General features: G+C 58.5%; 1 protein-coding gene across 8 annotated transcripts in view; it reads left to right on the top strand.

Moving 5' to 3' along the window:
• NFIC (nuclear factor I C) overlaps nt 1–13,317 on the top strand; it is a 114,433-nt gene extending 101,116 nt beyond the window's left edge. For 4 of the 8 annotated variants that reach the window (XM_045380594.3, XM_065534474.2, XM_045380593.2 and 1 more), the window contains 2 exons: nt 381–466; nt 6,831–13,317. In XM_045380594.3, coding sequence (XP_045236529.1) covers nt 381–466; nt 6,831–6,848 — 104 coding nt within the window. In that variant the 3' untranslated portion in view covers nt 6,849–13,317. The remainder of the gene's footprint in view (nt 1–380; nt 467–6,830) is intronic. The other 4 variants (XM_065534473.2, XM_074025328.1, XM_045380591.3 and 1 more) reach the window with 1 other exon arrangement.
• The last annotated feature ends 224 nt before the right edge of the window (nt 13,318–13,541 follow it).

Raw genomic sequence — 13,541 nt, forward strand, 5'->3', positions numbered from 1 at the left:
AATAATTCATGCACCCCGCGCGGAGGCAGCCCTCAGTGGCAGGACCTGGCGGGCACGGCACACCCTGAATAATTCACGGGCGGTTTTGTGCATTACGGAGCCATCCTGCCTTCCCTCTCAGCAGACACCCTGCCCACCTGGGCGATGTCAGCCGTGACCCCCGGGCCCCTCGAGTCAGGATCCCCGCCTCCCAAGGACCTCGGGCCTTTCAGCGGGGCTCGGTTCAGCCGAGGGAGGGCGGCAGGCTCGGAGGCCCCAGGCACCGGGTGCGGAGGCACGGCTGCGTGACACCTGGCGGTGGCCACCATCTCTGGGGCCAGGGCTGCCCCGGCTCCCGCAACCCCTCGCTAATGGGCTCTCGGTCTCTCTCCTCCCTGCAGCCTACTCTCCGCCCGACACGTCCCCTGCAAACCGTTCCTTTGTGGGATTAGGACCAAGGGATCCTGCGGGCATTTATCAGGCACAGGTAGGGGCCGAGAGGCCGGCTGGGGGGTCGGGAGGGGCAGGGCAGTGGGGCCGGCCCGGGGGGCTCAGGGCGAGGAGGGCCTGCTGGGTCCCACGCCACACCCCCGGCACAGGGGCGCCAGCCTCCCACACCCCACCCGGGCCTCGAGCCCCCGCCTGGTCTCTCCCTGAGGCCAAATTTCCCTCCACCTTGGTCCTGGGAGGATGGGGTGTGGCCCCAGACTCAGCCTGTGGGGTCCCCAGGGGCGTCTCCTGGAGACCATCGTGGTACCATCATGGTAGAGCTATGGGACCAGTGTCGTTACCATTTGCTTCCCATTGCACAGATGGGAAAACTAAGGCCCAGAGAGACAAGGGGATCTGCCCAGGGTCACACAGCGCATCACCCCCCGCCCCCAGCCTCCATCCCCCATCCACACTGAGGCCTAGAGGGACCAGCCGGGGAAACCGAGGCAGCCCATGGCGGGGCGTGGGGCCTCCCAGGACAGCATCTGAGCCCCCACCCCAGGCTCCAGCCCACATCAAAGCCAGTGTGAGGGGTGGGGGCAGAGGGGCTTCGTCAGTAGAACAGACAAGATGGGGCAGGGGCCGGTGTTCGTGTCCATGCTGACATTCATGATCAGGCGGCTGCGGCTGAGTGAGCGTGGCCGGGGTCCTACCAGCCCCAGAAGGCAGTTGGGCAGGCAGGCGGTGGACAGAGGAGGTTCAGAGAGGGGAAGTGAATTGCCTGAGGCTGCATAGCAGTCTAGGGAGTAGGGGCGTGGGAGGGCAGCCTTAGCCCCAGGCCCAGGTGTCCCTCACCCCCCACCCCCGCAAGAGGCTCTGTGCAGGCCAGGAGTGTGTGAGCGCGTCTTCGGGTTGTGGGTGAGCTGCCGGACCTTTGAGCCTCTGCTGTCTCCCCGGTTTCTGTTGGGGAGAGGGTTGGAGGATGTAGGGGCGGCTGCCGCAGGCCTGGGAGGTCCAGACGCCGAGAGAAACGAGCTCTGGCCTACCCAGCAGCCAAAGAACTGCAGAGCGTGGAGATGTGTGGGGTCCCCAGGGGCCGTGTTCAAATCTTCCGGCCACTGCGGGAGGTTTCCTGATGCAGAGCGCACAGGCAAGGGTCAGGGGGCCTCCCCGGGACCCTGCGGGGCTGTCCTGGCTGAGCGGATGGGGTGGGGGAGGGGACATGGCATTCCCCCTCCCTCCCTGTGCTGGGTGCCCAGGACGCCTGTAGGCGGCCCCTCCCTCTCCTCCCAGGCTCCACAAAACCAGCCAGAGAGGAAGCAGGGATTGAAGCTGCTTCTGAGTTCAGAGGAGACCCGCATGCCGTGGGTGTAGGGAATCCTGGGTCAGGAGCCAGGGCTGCAGCCCAGCGCTGCTCTGAACCTCTGTCTCTTCCTCTGGCCTTGGGTACCCACACCAGGAGCCTTTGAAGGGCACGGGGGGATAGAAAGGGCACAGATAGGTTCAGACTTCCCCACACCCCCTAAACATTAAGCACCCTGCCTTGCACCCACATAGCCCCGGTGAGGGGAGTGGCTTGGTCAGGGCCCCCTGCGAGCAGACATCCAGGACTCCTCGCTTTGGGATTTGGGCCACCTATGACCGACCACCCTCTCCCTCGCCCGGTGCTGATGGAGCCAGGCGTTACCTCTGCCACCCCCACCCCGCATCTCTCCCTGCCGGAGGCTGGGAATGTCTTAAGTGGTTCAGAACCCAAAGCTAATAAAAGCTGCGGCGGGAGGAGGCCGCCCGCTTAACCCTTCCCCAGCCTCTGCCTTGGATGAAACTCTGACCGGGCAGTCCTGCCAGGGCCCGGGACCCTTCCCAGACTGCGCTGGCTCCAGCCCCACCCCGCTCGAGCCTGGGAGGGGAGGGAAACTGAGGCAGGCAAGGGCGGCATCTTTCTTAGCATCCCTCTCTTGACTGGCTGGACCCCTCTGGGAACCCAGAAGGAATGGGAACAGGGCTGGCGGAATGGGGTGGGTGGGGGGGCACTGGCAGGGGTCTCAGCATAGGCAATGTTGTTGGGGGGAGGCGATGTGGGAAATAGCTGGAATGTGAGAGACCTCCGATGGCAGGCGCCAGACAGATGACCTGGGCTGGGTTTTGCTCTGGAGTAGTGGGGAGCCACAGAAGGGTTCAGAGGGAGGGAGTGGCCACCCGCCAGGCCTGGGAGTCAGAACTTTCTGGGGCACAGAGGGGAGGTGACACATTGTCAAGAGGCTCTCAGGGGAGCATGAGTTGGGGGGAAGGCGAGGTCCCCAAAGTGGGTGTCAGGGGAGGGCAGGTCTGGGGAGGACCCCAGCGCTGCTGCCCTGACTGGACTAAGAGCACCCGGGGTGAGGCCGGGCACCGCTGCCTCCCTGCAGACCCCAGAGAGAGGGAGGGAAGAAGCAGTGAGAGCAGCTCTCCCCGCTCCCGCTCAAAGGACCCTGAGCTCAGAGGCCTCTCATTTCCGATTCTGGCCAGTCAGCACTTCTGCCTCCGCCTCCTCTATTCCTGGCAGGGATTCGCTTCCCTCTGCCCCCTCCTCCCCCGAACCCTGGGTGGGCGCCCCTTCCCCTCTGCCTCTCCGGCTCCCGACACCCCCCAGTCCACAGACTCTCCCCCGATCAATATCCCTCCCTCTGATCAATGCTAATTGATCTCGCCCTGGTCAGTTACCCACCCATCCCCCCTTGTCCTTCCCCATTAATCCCCCCACCGTGAGGCTGAGTGGCTCTGATGCCCCGGCCCCTCCCCTCTGTGATGCCCTCCACGCCCCTACATTTCTCCTGCACGGGGGCCCACGTAAGCAGGTGGGTAAACCGAGGGTGGGGGGCAAGGCAGGCGTTGAGCCACATGCCCGGAGCCACACAAGCGGCTGCAGCCAGGCCAGCGGGATACCAGAGCCCAGACCTCACCCTACACACCCGCTGCCTCGGTCTCCCCTCAGCTGAGTGGGAGGATATGGAGTTGAGGGTACCTCCCCCACCACCATTGCTGGGGCCAGAGCCAGGCAGGAAGGGGAGGGGAGGGGGGAGGGGGAGGAAGGGCTGAGGGGAGGCTGGTCCACCACGGGAGGGTCACGCCCAGAGTCTGTCGGTTGCCAACAGAAACCAGACATGAGGTAATGGCCAAGATGAACTTGAACTTGGCTGGAGGTGGGACGCTGGGAACCATGGTGGCGCCAGTTCCATGGGCTGGCCCAGCAGCTGCCCGGTTGGAGGGGCTCTGTTGAATGATTTGCCACAGGGGTGGGGGGGCAGCCCCGCCTCTAACCTCAGGGGTCTTCCCCGGTCCAGAGGCACAGCCCTCCCCTCACAGTCCACACTGGATGCTCCATCCAAGGTTGCAGTTTGCATTTCCAGTGCAGGGGTCTGGACAGCGGCTTCTCTGCAGAGACTGAGGCCAGAGCTGTCCCCAAATTACATGACCCTGGGTACAGGCCCATGCAGACCTCCCCCCCCGAGCCTCAGTCTCCCGCCTCTGGTAGGTTGAGAGCCATCCTCAGCTCCCCTGCGCTTAGTGAACTTCTGTGGGGTGAGAGGGGGGCCATCCGGAGGTCCTGTGACAGGATGGGCCCTGAACGCCCAGGACAGTGCTCAGAAGATGCCAAGGGGGTCCTGAGAGGCAGGCAAGGGGGCTGGCCCTGGGCAGGAGCAGAAACGAGAGCCAGAGTCAGACAGGCCTGAGTTCAAGCTCCCACTCTGCCACTTCCATGCTGGTGACCTCGGGCAAGTTCCTTGACTTCTCTGGGCCTCACTTTCTTCCCACAAAACAGAGCAGTGGAGGGAGACCTACTCCCTCCTTCATGGGGGGGCTGGGGTCATCATTAAAGGGGAGAAATTTTTTTGTTTTCTCTCGTGTTTTTTTTTTTTTTTTTTTTTGAGACAGAGTCTCGCTCTGTCGCCCAGGCTGGAGTGCAGTGGCTAGATCTCAGCTCACTGCAAGCTCCGCCTCCCGGGTTCACGCCATTCTCCTGCCTCAGTCTCCCGAGTAGCTGGGACTACAGGCGTCCGCCACCTCACCTGGCTAGTTTTTTGTATTTTTTAGTAGAGACGGAGTTTCACCGTGTTAGCCAGGATGGTCTCGATCTCCTGACCTCGTGATCCGCCCGTCTCGGCCTCCCAAAGTGCTAGGATTACAGGCTTGAGCCACCGCGCCCGGCCTTTTTTTTTTTTTTTTTTTTTTGAGACTGTTTTATGCTGTCCAGGCTGGAGTGCAGTGGCGCGATCTCGGCTCACCACAACCTCCACCCCCGATTCTCCTGCCTCAGCCTCCCAAGTAGCTGGGATTACAGGCACGTGCCACCACGCCTGGCTAATTTTTGTATTTTTTAGTAGAGATAGGGTTTCACCATGTTGGCCAGGCTGGTCTCGAACCTCTGACCTCAGGTGATCCGCCCACCTCGGCCTCCCAAAGTGCTGGGATTACAGGCGTGAGCCACCACACCCGGCCTCTTGTTTACTTTTTAAAAACATTCTCAAGGCTATGCGCACTGGCTCATGCCTGTAATCCCAGCACTTTGAGTGGCCAAGGCAGATGAATAACCTGAGGTCAGGAGTTTGAGACCAGCCTGGCCAACATGGAGAAACCCCGTCTCTACCAAAAATACAAAAATTAGCCAGGTGTGATGGCGCATGACTGTAATCCCAGCTACTCGGGAGGCTGAGGCAAGAGAATCACGCCAGGATCGCGCCACTGCACGCCAGCCTGGTGACCAGAGTAAGACTCTGTCTCAAAAAATCAACAACAAAAAAACTCTTTATGAAGTAAACAAGGCAGCTGGTGTGGTGGCTCATGTCTGTAATCCTAGCACTTTGGGAGGCAGGAGTTCAAGACCAGCCTGGTCTACATGGTGAAACCCCATCTCTACAAAAAAAAAACAAACTAGTCAGGTGTGGTGGTACGTACCTGTGGTCCCAGCTACTTGGGAGGCTAAGGTGGGAGGATCACTTGAGCCCAGGAGGTGGAGGTTGCAGTGAGCTATGATGGCACCACTACACTCCAGCCTGGGCAACAGAGCGAGACCCTGTCTCAAAATAAAATAATAAATTGGCCACAGTGGCTCCTGCCTGTAATCCCAGCACTTTGGGAGGCCAAGATGGTGGATCACTTGAGGCCAGGAGTTCAAGACCAGCCCGGCCAACATGGAGAAACTCAGTCTCTACTAAGAATACAAAAATGAGCTGGGTGTGGTGGGGCATGCCTGTAATCCCAGCTACTCGGGAGGCTAAGTTACAAGGATCACTTGAACCCAGGAGGCAGATGTTATAGAGAGCCAAGATTACACCTGCACTCTAGCCTGGGCAACAGAGCAAGACTCTGTCTTATAAATAAATAAAGATAAATAAAATAAAAAAGAAAATGATTTTTAAAATATAAAATAAAGGCCAGGCACGGTGGCTCACGCCTGTAATCCCAGCGCTTTGGGAGGCCAAGGCGGGCGGATCACGAGGTCAAGAGAGTGAGACCATCCTGGCCAACATGGTGAAACCCCATCTCTACTAAAAATACAAAAATCAGCTGAGTATGGTGGCACACGCCTGTAATCCCAGCTACTCGGGAGGCTGAGGCAGGAGAATTGCTGGAACCTGGGAGGCAGAGGTTGCAGTGAGCCGAGATCATGCCACTGCTCTCCAGCCTGGCAAGAGAGCAAGACTCCGTCTCAATAAATAAATAAATAAATAATAAAATAATAAAATAAAATAAGATTGAGTTCCAGGCTGGGAGTGCGGGCTCACACCTGTAATTCCAGCACTTTGGGAGGCCAAGGTGGGTGGATCACTTGAGGTCAGGAGTTTGAGACCAGTCTGGCCAACACGGTGAAACTCCATCTCTACTAAAAATACAAAAATTATCCAGGCATGGTGGTGGACGCCTGTAATCCCAGCAACTCGGGAGACTGGGGCAGGAGAAATGCTTGAACCCAGGAGGCTGAGGTTGTGGTAAGCCAATATCACTCCATTGCACTCCAGCCTGGGCAACAAGAGTGAAACTCCATCTCAAAAAACAAACAAACAAACAAATAAATAAATAAATAAAATATAAAATACAGTTCCAGATAAACAGATCTTTTTAAGTATAAGTATATCCCCAATGTTGCATGGGCCAGACTTATACTAAAAGAATTCTGTGTTAACCAGAACTCGGGTTTTACTGGGCATCCACAGAAGGCTGTGTCTGGCAGCCTTCCTCAGAGACAAAGTCACTTGCCCTGGGTCACCCAGCAGGTTGTTAGAGCCTGGGATGGGGAAACTGAGGTCCCAGGGTTGCAGGAGGTAGGGGGGGAGCGTGGGAAGAGGTAAAACATGTCTGCAACAGAGTCTGACCCCTTGACTTCTCTCCCTTTCTCTCTCTCCCCCTCCCCCTCTCTCTGTCGCCACTGGGCCACTCAGTCCTGGTATCTGGGATAGCAAAGGTCTTCTTCCCTCGCCCCTTCTCCATCGTCCCGGGAATCCCAGGGGGCCGCACAGCTGGCCCCCGGCCCACGTTTTCGGTGGAAAATTAGAGTGAACAAGAACACCCCCGCCGACCCCCAGCCCGGCCGAAAAGACAAAACACACAGACGCACACACGCAGGAGGAAAAGAAAAAACAAAGGAAAAAGAAGAAGAAGAAAAACTAAAAACCCACCCAAGCAAGAAGACAAAAGGTAAAGACGCAACGTTTCCAACTCTCGGGACGCCAAGGCCACAGGACTGGAGGGTCAGGCCCCGCCACCCCACGGGAGACCCGGGACAAGGGCGTCTTCCTAAATTATTCATCTCTCCGCCTGCTGCTCGGGAAGGACAGACGCCTGCCACCCGCCCGCGCCCCGGAGGCCCTGGCTCTGTCCGGAGACCAGGTGAGCACAGCCTGGAGCCTGTGCCCAGGGCCGACAGGCGCGACACCCAGCAAAACCACCTCTCCCCGGGCCCCCGCGCCTCTGCCGGACACGGACCGGCCCCCGCCCTCCCCACCGAGGACGCAGCCACTGGGGGGAAAGGGAGACGCAGCGGACCCCGGCCGGGCAGCAGAGACCACGGAGGCGGGCAGGGTGGGGCAGGCGAGTGGTGATGTCATGGGGGTGCGTGGCGCTTGCTAGCCCTGGCCAGGGGAGGGAGCGAGGCCCAGGCACCTGCTGGCCCTCGAGGGGGCCCTGCCTGCTGTGGGGCCTCCCCACACGCCCCTCCCAAAGCGCCGGCCGACTCGCTGTCTCGCTGGGGACTCTTTCAGCCCTCGCGCCCGCCCGTTTGGGAGGAGAAGTCTCTATGCAATTATGCAATTGATCCCGCCCCCCCCCCACTCTCCCCCCCCACCCCCGGCATAGGAGGCCCCCCCCCACCTCGCCCGGCTCACACCCCCAAAGGGAGGGACCCACATTGCACACACTGTAAGAAATGCACTTTCCGAAGAAGCGGATGGGGGAGCCGGGACATCCAGAGCTCCCCGAGTTGGGGGTGCCCGTCTGGAGCCCCCCCATCAGCCCCTGGCGGTGGGAGGTGAGAGCGAGTGGTTTAAGTGCCTGATTCCCACCACCCGCCCCCCCCTCTTTGTCCAGCTGGGACACGGAATGGCCACGGGCCTCCTCCCCCTCCCCTCCAGCCCCTCCACCAGCCCCTCCAGTCACCCCTCATCGCCGTGCCCCCCCCCCAGAGCTAGAGAGATGGGGCCCCTCCGTGGCCCAAGGGGCAGAGCTGGGCGTCACCTCCCAAGCATCCTGCCCTGCCGGGGCGCGGGGATGGGCTCTGGGGAAGCCGGTGCGCCCCCCACGCCTCCGCTGCCAGTGCCTTACATTCTGGAGCGACCCCCCTCCCTGGTGCCTCCCAGCGAAGGGGGACTGCCGTTTGCACTTTCATCGCCCCCCCAAGCGGGGCCCAGCCGGGGGACGTGCATAACGGCTGAGCCCCCGAGGAGAGAGGAGGCCGACGCCAGCGGTCCCCGCTCGGGACGGGGAGGGTTCTGGGGGGGTTCGGCGTCGCACCTCGGGGCCCCCTCGCGGCCGTGCAGGGGGCCTCCCATCTGCTAAGCGTTTTTCCGTTGAGCCGCTCCAAAAACACTAAGCTGGGGACGCCAGGTGCCCCCCACCCCGGCTCCCTGGCCCCATCCACACCTCCACCCCCACCCCGGGATCGCCATCTTTAGGGGAGGCCTGGGAGGGGGTGTCAGGTGTTTTAGGGCCACCGAGCTCAAACACAAGGCCCCCTCCCCGGCCCACCCGGCCCAGCCCCAACTGACCTCCATGCCTAGGGAGAATCTCCCCCCACCACGGCCCCCTCCCCGCACCCAGGCCAAAGCCAGGGCAGGTCTCCGGGTCTCACCTGCTCCTAGCCTCACCCCCCTGCCCCCGAAATCCAGACTCTCCTCCCAAACTAGCCCCAGGAGCTTGGCGAACCCGCTCGCTCCTGAAGAGAAAGACCCAGGACCCTTCCCCATCACCCCCCAAGAGAGGTTCGCCATCCTCTGGCCTCGAGCCCTTGGTCCGTCCGTCCGTCTGTCTGTCCTCAGGGCCCCGCCCCCCGGTGGCCCTTGGGGACCAAAGCGTGGGCCGCTCTCCAGGAGGGCGGGCAGGGGAGGGGGTGGTAGGGCTGTGCCATTGGGGTGTCCGGAAGCTTCTCAGCCAGGGTGGGGGTCGTGGGGTTGGGGAGGGGGGCCAGCCGGGCTCCCGAGGGTCAGGGCGCGACGAGAACCAACTCTTTACCTAACTTTGCATGGTGCTTAGTCAAGGACTCCTGCGACCTGGCTCCCGAGGTCAGCTGGCGGCGCTGACACACATGCATGGCAGATTATACCTGGCTCTATCTCCCTCCCCCTCGCCTCCCCTCTGCCCCCCACTTCCTCTTTAAAAAAAAAAAAAAAAAGATACAAAAAAAAAACCTTAAAAAAATTCCATGTTTCCTAATTTGCACGAAATTTTCTACCACAAGATGTGCCTTGCCTTCCGAGAATAAGTATTACCTTTAAACAATATCAGCGCACACACATAGCTGCATGTTCTGCTCGTGTAGTTTAAAAAAAAAAAAAGACAAAACAGTGACATGAAATAAAAAATAAAAATTGAAAAGGGATGTATTTCTATTTGTAAAAAAAAAATAAAAAATAAGAAAGTGAGAATCTAAAAAAAAAAAGAAGAAGAAAACCCACACTAAAAATCAAGCCACTGAAAACAATTGCCCCCAGGTCTACCCAGTCCCTGGCTGTCCTTGGTCCTGTCTCCCCTCCTGCTGTATTCAGGGGGTGCCCCCTGGTGCTCAGCCTCTACCACCCCCAACCCTGCTCTCGGGTACTCAGAGGGGTCATTTCTGAACCCCTGCCCAGAGGACAGACCTCCAGGGCCCACCTTGGCCCTGGGAAAGGGCTCTCCTCTCTGATTGGTCCCTGGGCCATGGGCCGGCCCCCAGACACCATTCACTGACCCACTGCAGGTTGTCCCCCCAACTGTGGGGTGGCTACCCCACCTGCAGCCAGACTCCCCACTCCTCACTTTTCATGCAGGCTGGCATACCCCTGGCTCAGGGTCAAATGCTGTTCTCACACCCACCTCAGAGGCACCCCCTCTCCCCTGCCCTGTGCACCCCCACCCTTCTTGCCAAAGGACCTCTTTTCCCCTATCCAGAGACCACCCCAGGTGGCATTCTCTCCCACTCTCTCCTTTGTCCCCCATCCCCTGTCTCTGTCTTCCAGCTGTGAATATGAAGGGTATCCGGTATGAAACAAACAGAAACAAAACCTGATATATGCAATATCTGTCTGTCTGTCTGTGTGTCTACCCACGGGCCTGACTCAGCCATTGGAGGCCCAGCCGAGGGTCCGGCAGGGCGCAGGGACAGCCAGGCAGCACCGAGTCACAGGCCGTGGTCCAGTGGCTGACCATGCTGTTGTCTTGTCCTTGATTTTATTTTCTCGTGTTCTTTCTTTTTCTTTTCTTTTGGTTTTTAACTCCAGCTTCCTTTGCTTTTTACTTGACCAAAGATAAGACAATAGCCAGATGGTTAGTGGGGCAGCCAGGCAGGGAGGAGCCAGGGCTGGGATTCTCCAACCTTAGGCCATTCCTGCAGCCCTAACCACCTCCGGCCCCTCCCGGGCCCTCCAAGCATCTCGTGTAGGGACCCATGCAGATGGTCCCATTCATTCACCATGGCCCCCCACCCTGGGGTTTCGGGTGGTCTCCACAGCCACCATCACTCATGCCATGTTTTCTTCCAAAAAGTCACCTCAGCGGTCTCCCCAGGCGACACAGAGGGAGAGCCCAGACCACCACAGCTGGCCACGACTTTGCCCTTAAGTACTATCCATTGGCCAGAGAGCGCAGAGTGGCTACGCACAGCATCCATGTAGCTGATTTCTGGCTTTTTTTTTTTTCTTCCTGCCCCCCTCCTGATCAAATCTGTCTTGCCAGGGAACTGGGAGCAACCGGTGGCAAAGGGAATGGGTGGCACCATGACTATCGGGACCATCGAGCCCCTGTGCAGCCCACATCTGGGGGCCCTGAGTCCTGGGCTGGGCGCCACCTTTCTCGCCCCGAGCTTGCCTCCTGGGCTCACTTGGCACCTTGGCTGAGTATAGCAGGCAGAAGCCCATGCCGGGCAGCATGTTGTGGTTGGTTTAGTTCTCCCCGCCTCCCCCCATTTATTGGAAAAGATATAGGGTCCCTGTAGGGCAAAATTCCCAGGCACCTTACTGCAGACAGAATAAGACAAAAACACCAGGAACCGGGATTCCATGCACACCTCTGCAGTTTGGGTTCACAGAAGGGGGTGCTGTCATCCCTGGGTGGAAGAGAGAGTGTTGGTTTGGGGTTTGTTTTTCTTTTCACATGTATGAAACTGACATCTTCTCAGACCTTGTCCCACCCTCCTCCCAAAGCCCCCATCACCCACCCCTGCTATGGACATCACACCCATGCCAGGCCCCCCCAGTCTCACTCTGGGGTCTGCCCATTCTGTGGGAAAGAATAGGGAGGCCTCCCAAGTATATGCAAATTGTCCCCATTCCGTGGGGGCACCTGACCCTGACCCGGGTGGAGATGGGGCATGGAGGAGTAGGAAGACCCAGCCCTATTTGTCTGGGGAGAGAGGGATCTGGAGTCCTTCATGCCCAGGTCTGGAACCCAGGTTCTGACCCCAAAGCCCCACCCTGGGCTAGACAATCAGATCGCAAAGGAATGCCAAAGGGGACCCTGTTGGGAGATCCGCTTAGGGGCCAGACCTGGGTCCCCCTGCAGGTCCCCAGGCAGCAGGCAATTCCACCTTCCGTGCCCCAGGACCTTCAGAGACAGCAGCATCCCAGGCACAGACAGACTTGGCTGCATCCCACTGTCCCTTGCAAGAGAGGTCCTGGAGCCGGGAGCAACTGTCCAGCCCTCCAGAAGAGACAGCAAGCAGGCCCCCTCTACACCCTGACTTTCCCGATGGTACTTCGACCTCCAGTGTAGGGCTCTACTATACATATATATAATTTTGGAATGTGTTTCTCATAATACAGAGTATACAGTGGCTACCTTTTATCTTGGTCTGGATTCTCTCTCTGAGACCCCAGATTTTACTTTCTCTTCGGAGGGCGCTGGGACATACGTCTGTCAATCCAGCTTCCTCCGCATCCTCCCATCTTTCCCCGTTTCTGTCCCATCAGACACTTCCTGAGAGTCTCACCTCCAAACTGACACCACTGCCCATCCGTCGCTCAGTGGTACAGAGTGTGGGGTCAGTCCACCACCCTTGACCTCCCCACAGGGCGAGGGGAGGAGGCGGACCCAAAGCACCACCAGCAGGACTTGTTGCCAGTGATACCAAAACAGACTTTTCCCCAGCAGTGCCTCACATGTCTACTGGTGTAGCTTTGGGATTCTCCTGCCGCCCCCGCCCCGAGTCCCTGGCAGCCCCCTCCCCAAGGCTTTGCTCACACCTGAGACAGGAAGGAAGAAGGGGATCCAACAGGAATAAGGGCCCCAGAGAGGAAGGAAGTCATGCACCCCCAAGCCACCACCTCCCAGCCGTCCACGCACATCTCCTGGCTGGAAGAGAGCCCTCTGAAAAGGGGACACGGGCTGCTCCGGCCCCTCAACTGCATCCACACCGCATCTTCTCATCTTGAGTCCCAGCCAGGCCCCCCCAAAACCAAAGTCCCCTCAAGTTCAGGAGTCCCAGCCTGTGCCCCCAACTTCCTACCCACCTGGCCCCGAGCATCCCCACACAGAGAAGGAACAAGCAAAGGCTCCGGGGGGACAGGATGGGGCAGGGCATACAGTGGGGGGTCGGGGGGCAGCAGGAAGGAGGGAGGAACAAAACATTTTCCTTTGGGTTTTTTTTTTTTTTCATTTTTTTTTTTCTTTCTTTTTTTAAACCCTCCTTACTCTTTGGGTGGTGTTGCTTTTCCTTTCCTTTTCCCTTTGAGATTTTTTGTTGTTGTTGTTTCCATTTTGTATTTTACTGATATTACCAGGATAGTTTACTCTCCTTCTAGCTTTCTGCTTACCGCACACAGGATAACACACACGTACACACCCACAAAAATGCTCATGAACCCAATCCGGAGAAGGTTCCGGCTGGGTCCCCCGCCCTCCCCACCTCCTGCTACTCCTCCCGACGGTGAGGACAGGAGGGGGACAAGGGGACACCTGGGCAGACCCGCCGGCTCTCCCCACCCCGCCCCACCCCTCACATCATACTCCAATCATAACCTTGTATATTATGCAGCCATTTTGGTTTTCGCGGACGCGCCTACCTAAGTACCATTTACAGAAAGTGACTCTGGCTGTCATTATTTTGTTTATTTGTTCCCTATGCAAAAAAAAAAAAAAAAAAAAAAGAAAAAAGGGGGATTCCATAAAAGATTCAATAAAAGACAAAAAAAAAGAAAAAAGAAAAAAATGTATAAAAATTAAACAAGCTATGCTTCGACTCTTTCTGGCTGTCCTGGGTCCTCTTTTCCGTGTCCCGTGTGGGTTGCTGTGTGTCCTTTGGAAAAGTGAGGGGCAGAGGCTGCAGGGAGCTGGTGGGGGGACCCCAAACCCTGTGGATGGGCAGGCTGGGATTCTGAAGGCTTCAGATCAAGTGTCCCCCGGGGGCATTAGACAATGTCTGGGGACATTTGTGGTTGCCATGACTGGGGGATGCTCAAGGCATAGAG

The sequence above is a fragment of the Macaca fascicularis genome, chromosome 19 (genome assembly GCF_037993035.2).
Source record: "Macaca fascicularis isolate 582-1 chromosome 19, T2T-MFA8v1.1".
NCBI classification, from domain to species: Eukaryota; Metazoa; Chordata; class Mammalia; order Primates; family Cercopithecidae; genus Macaca; species Macaca fascicularis.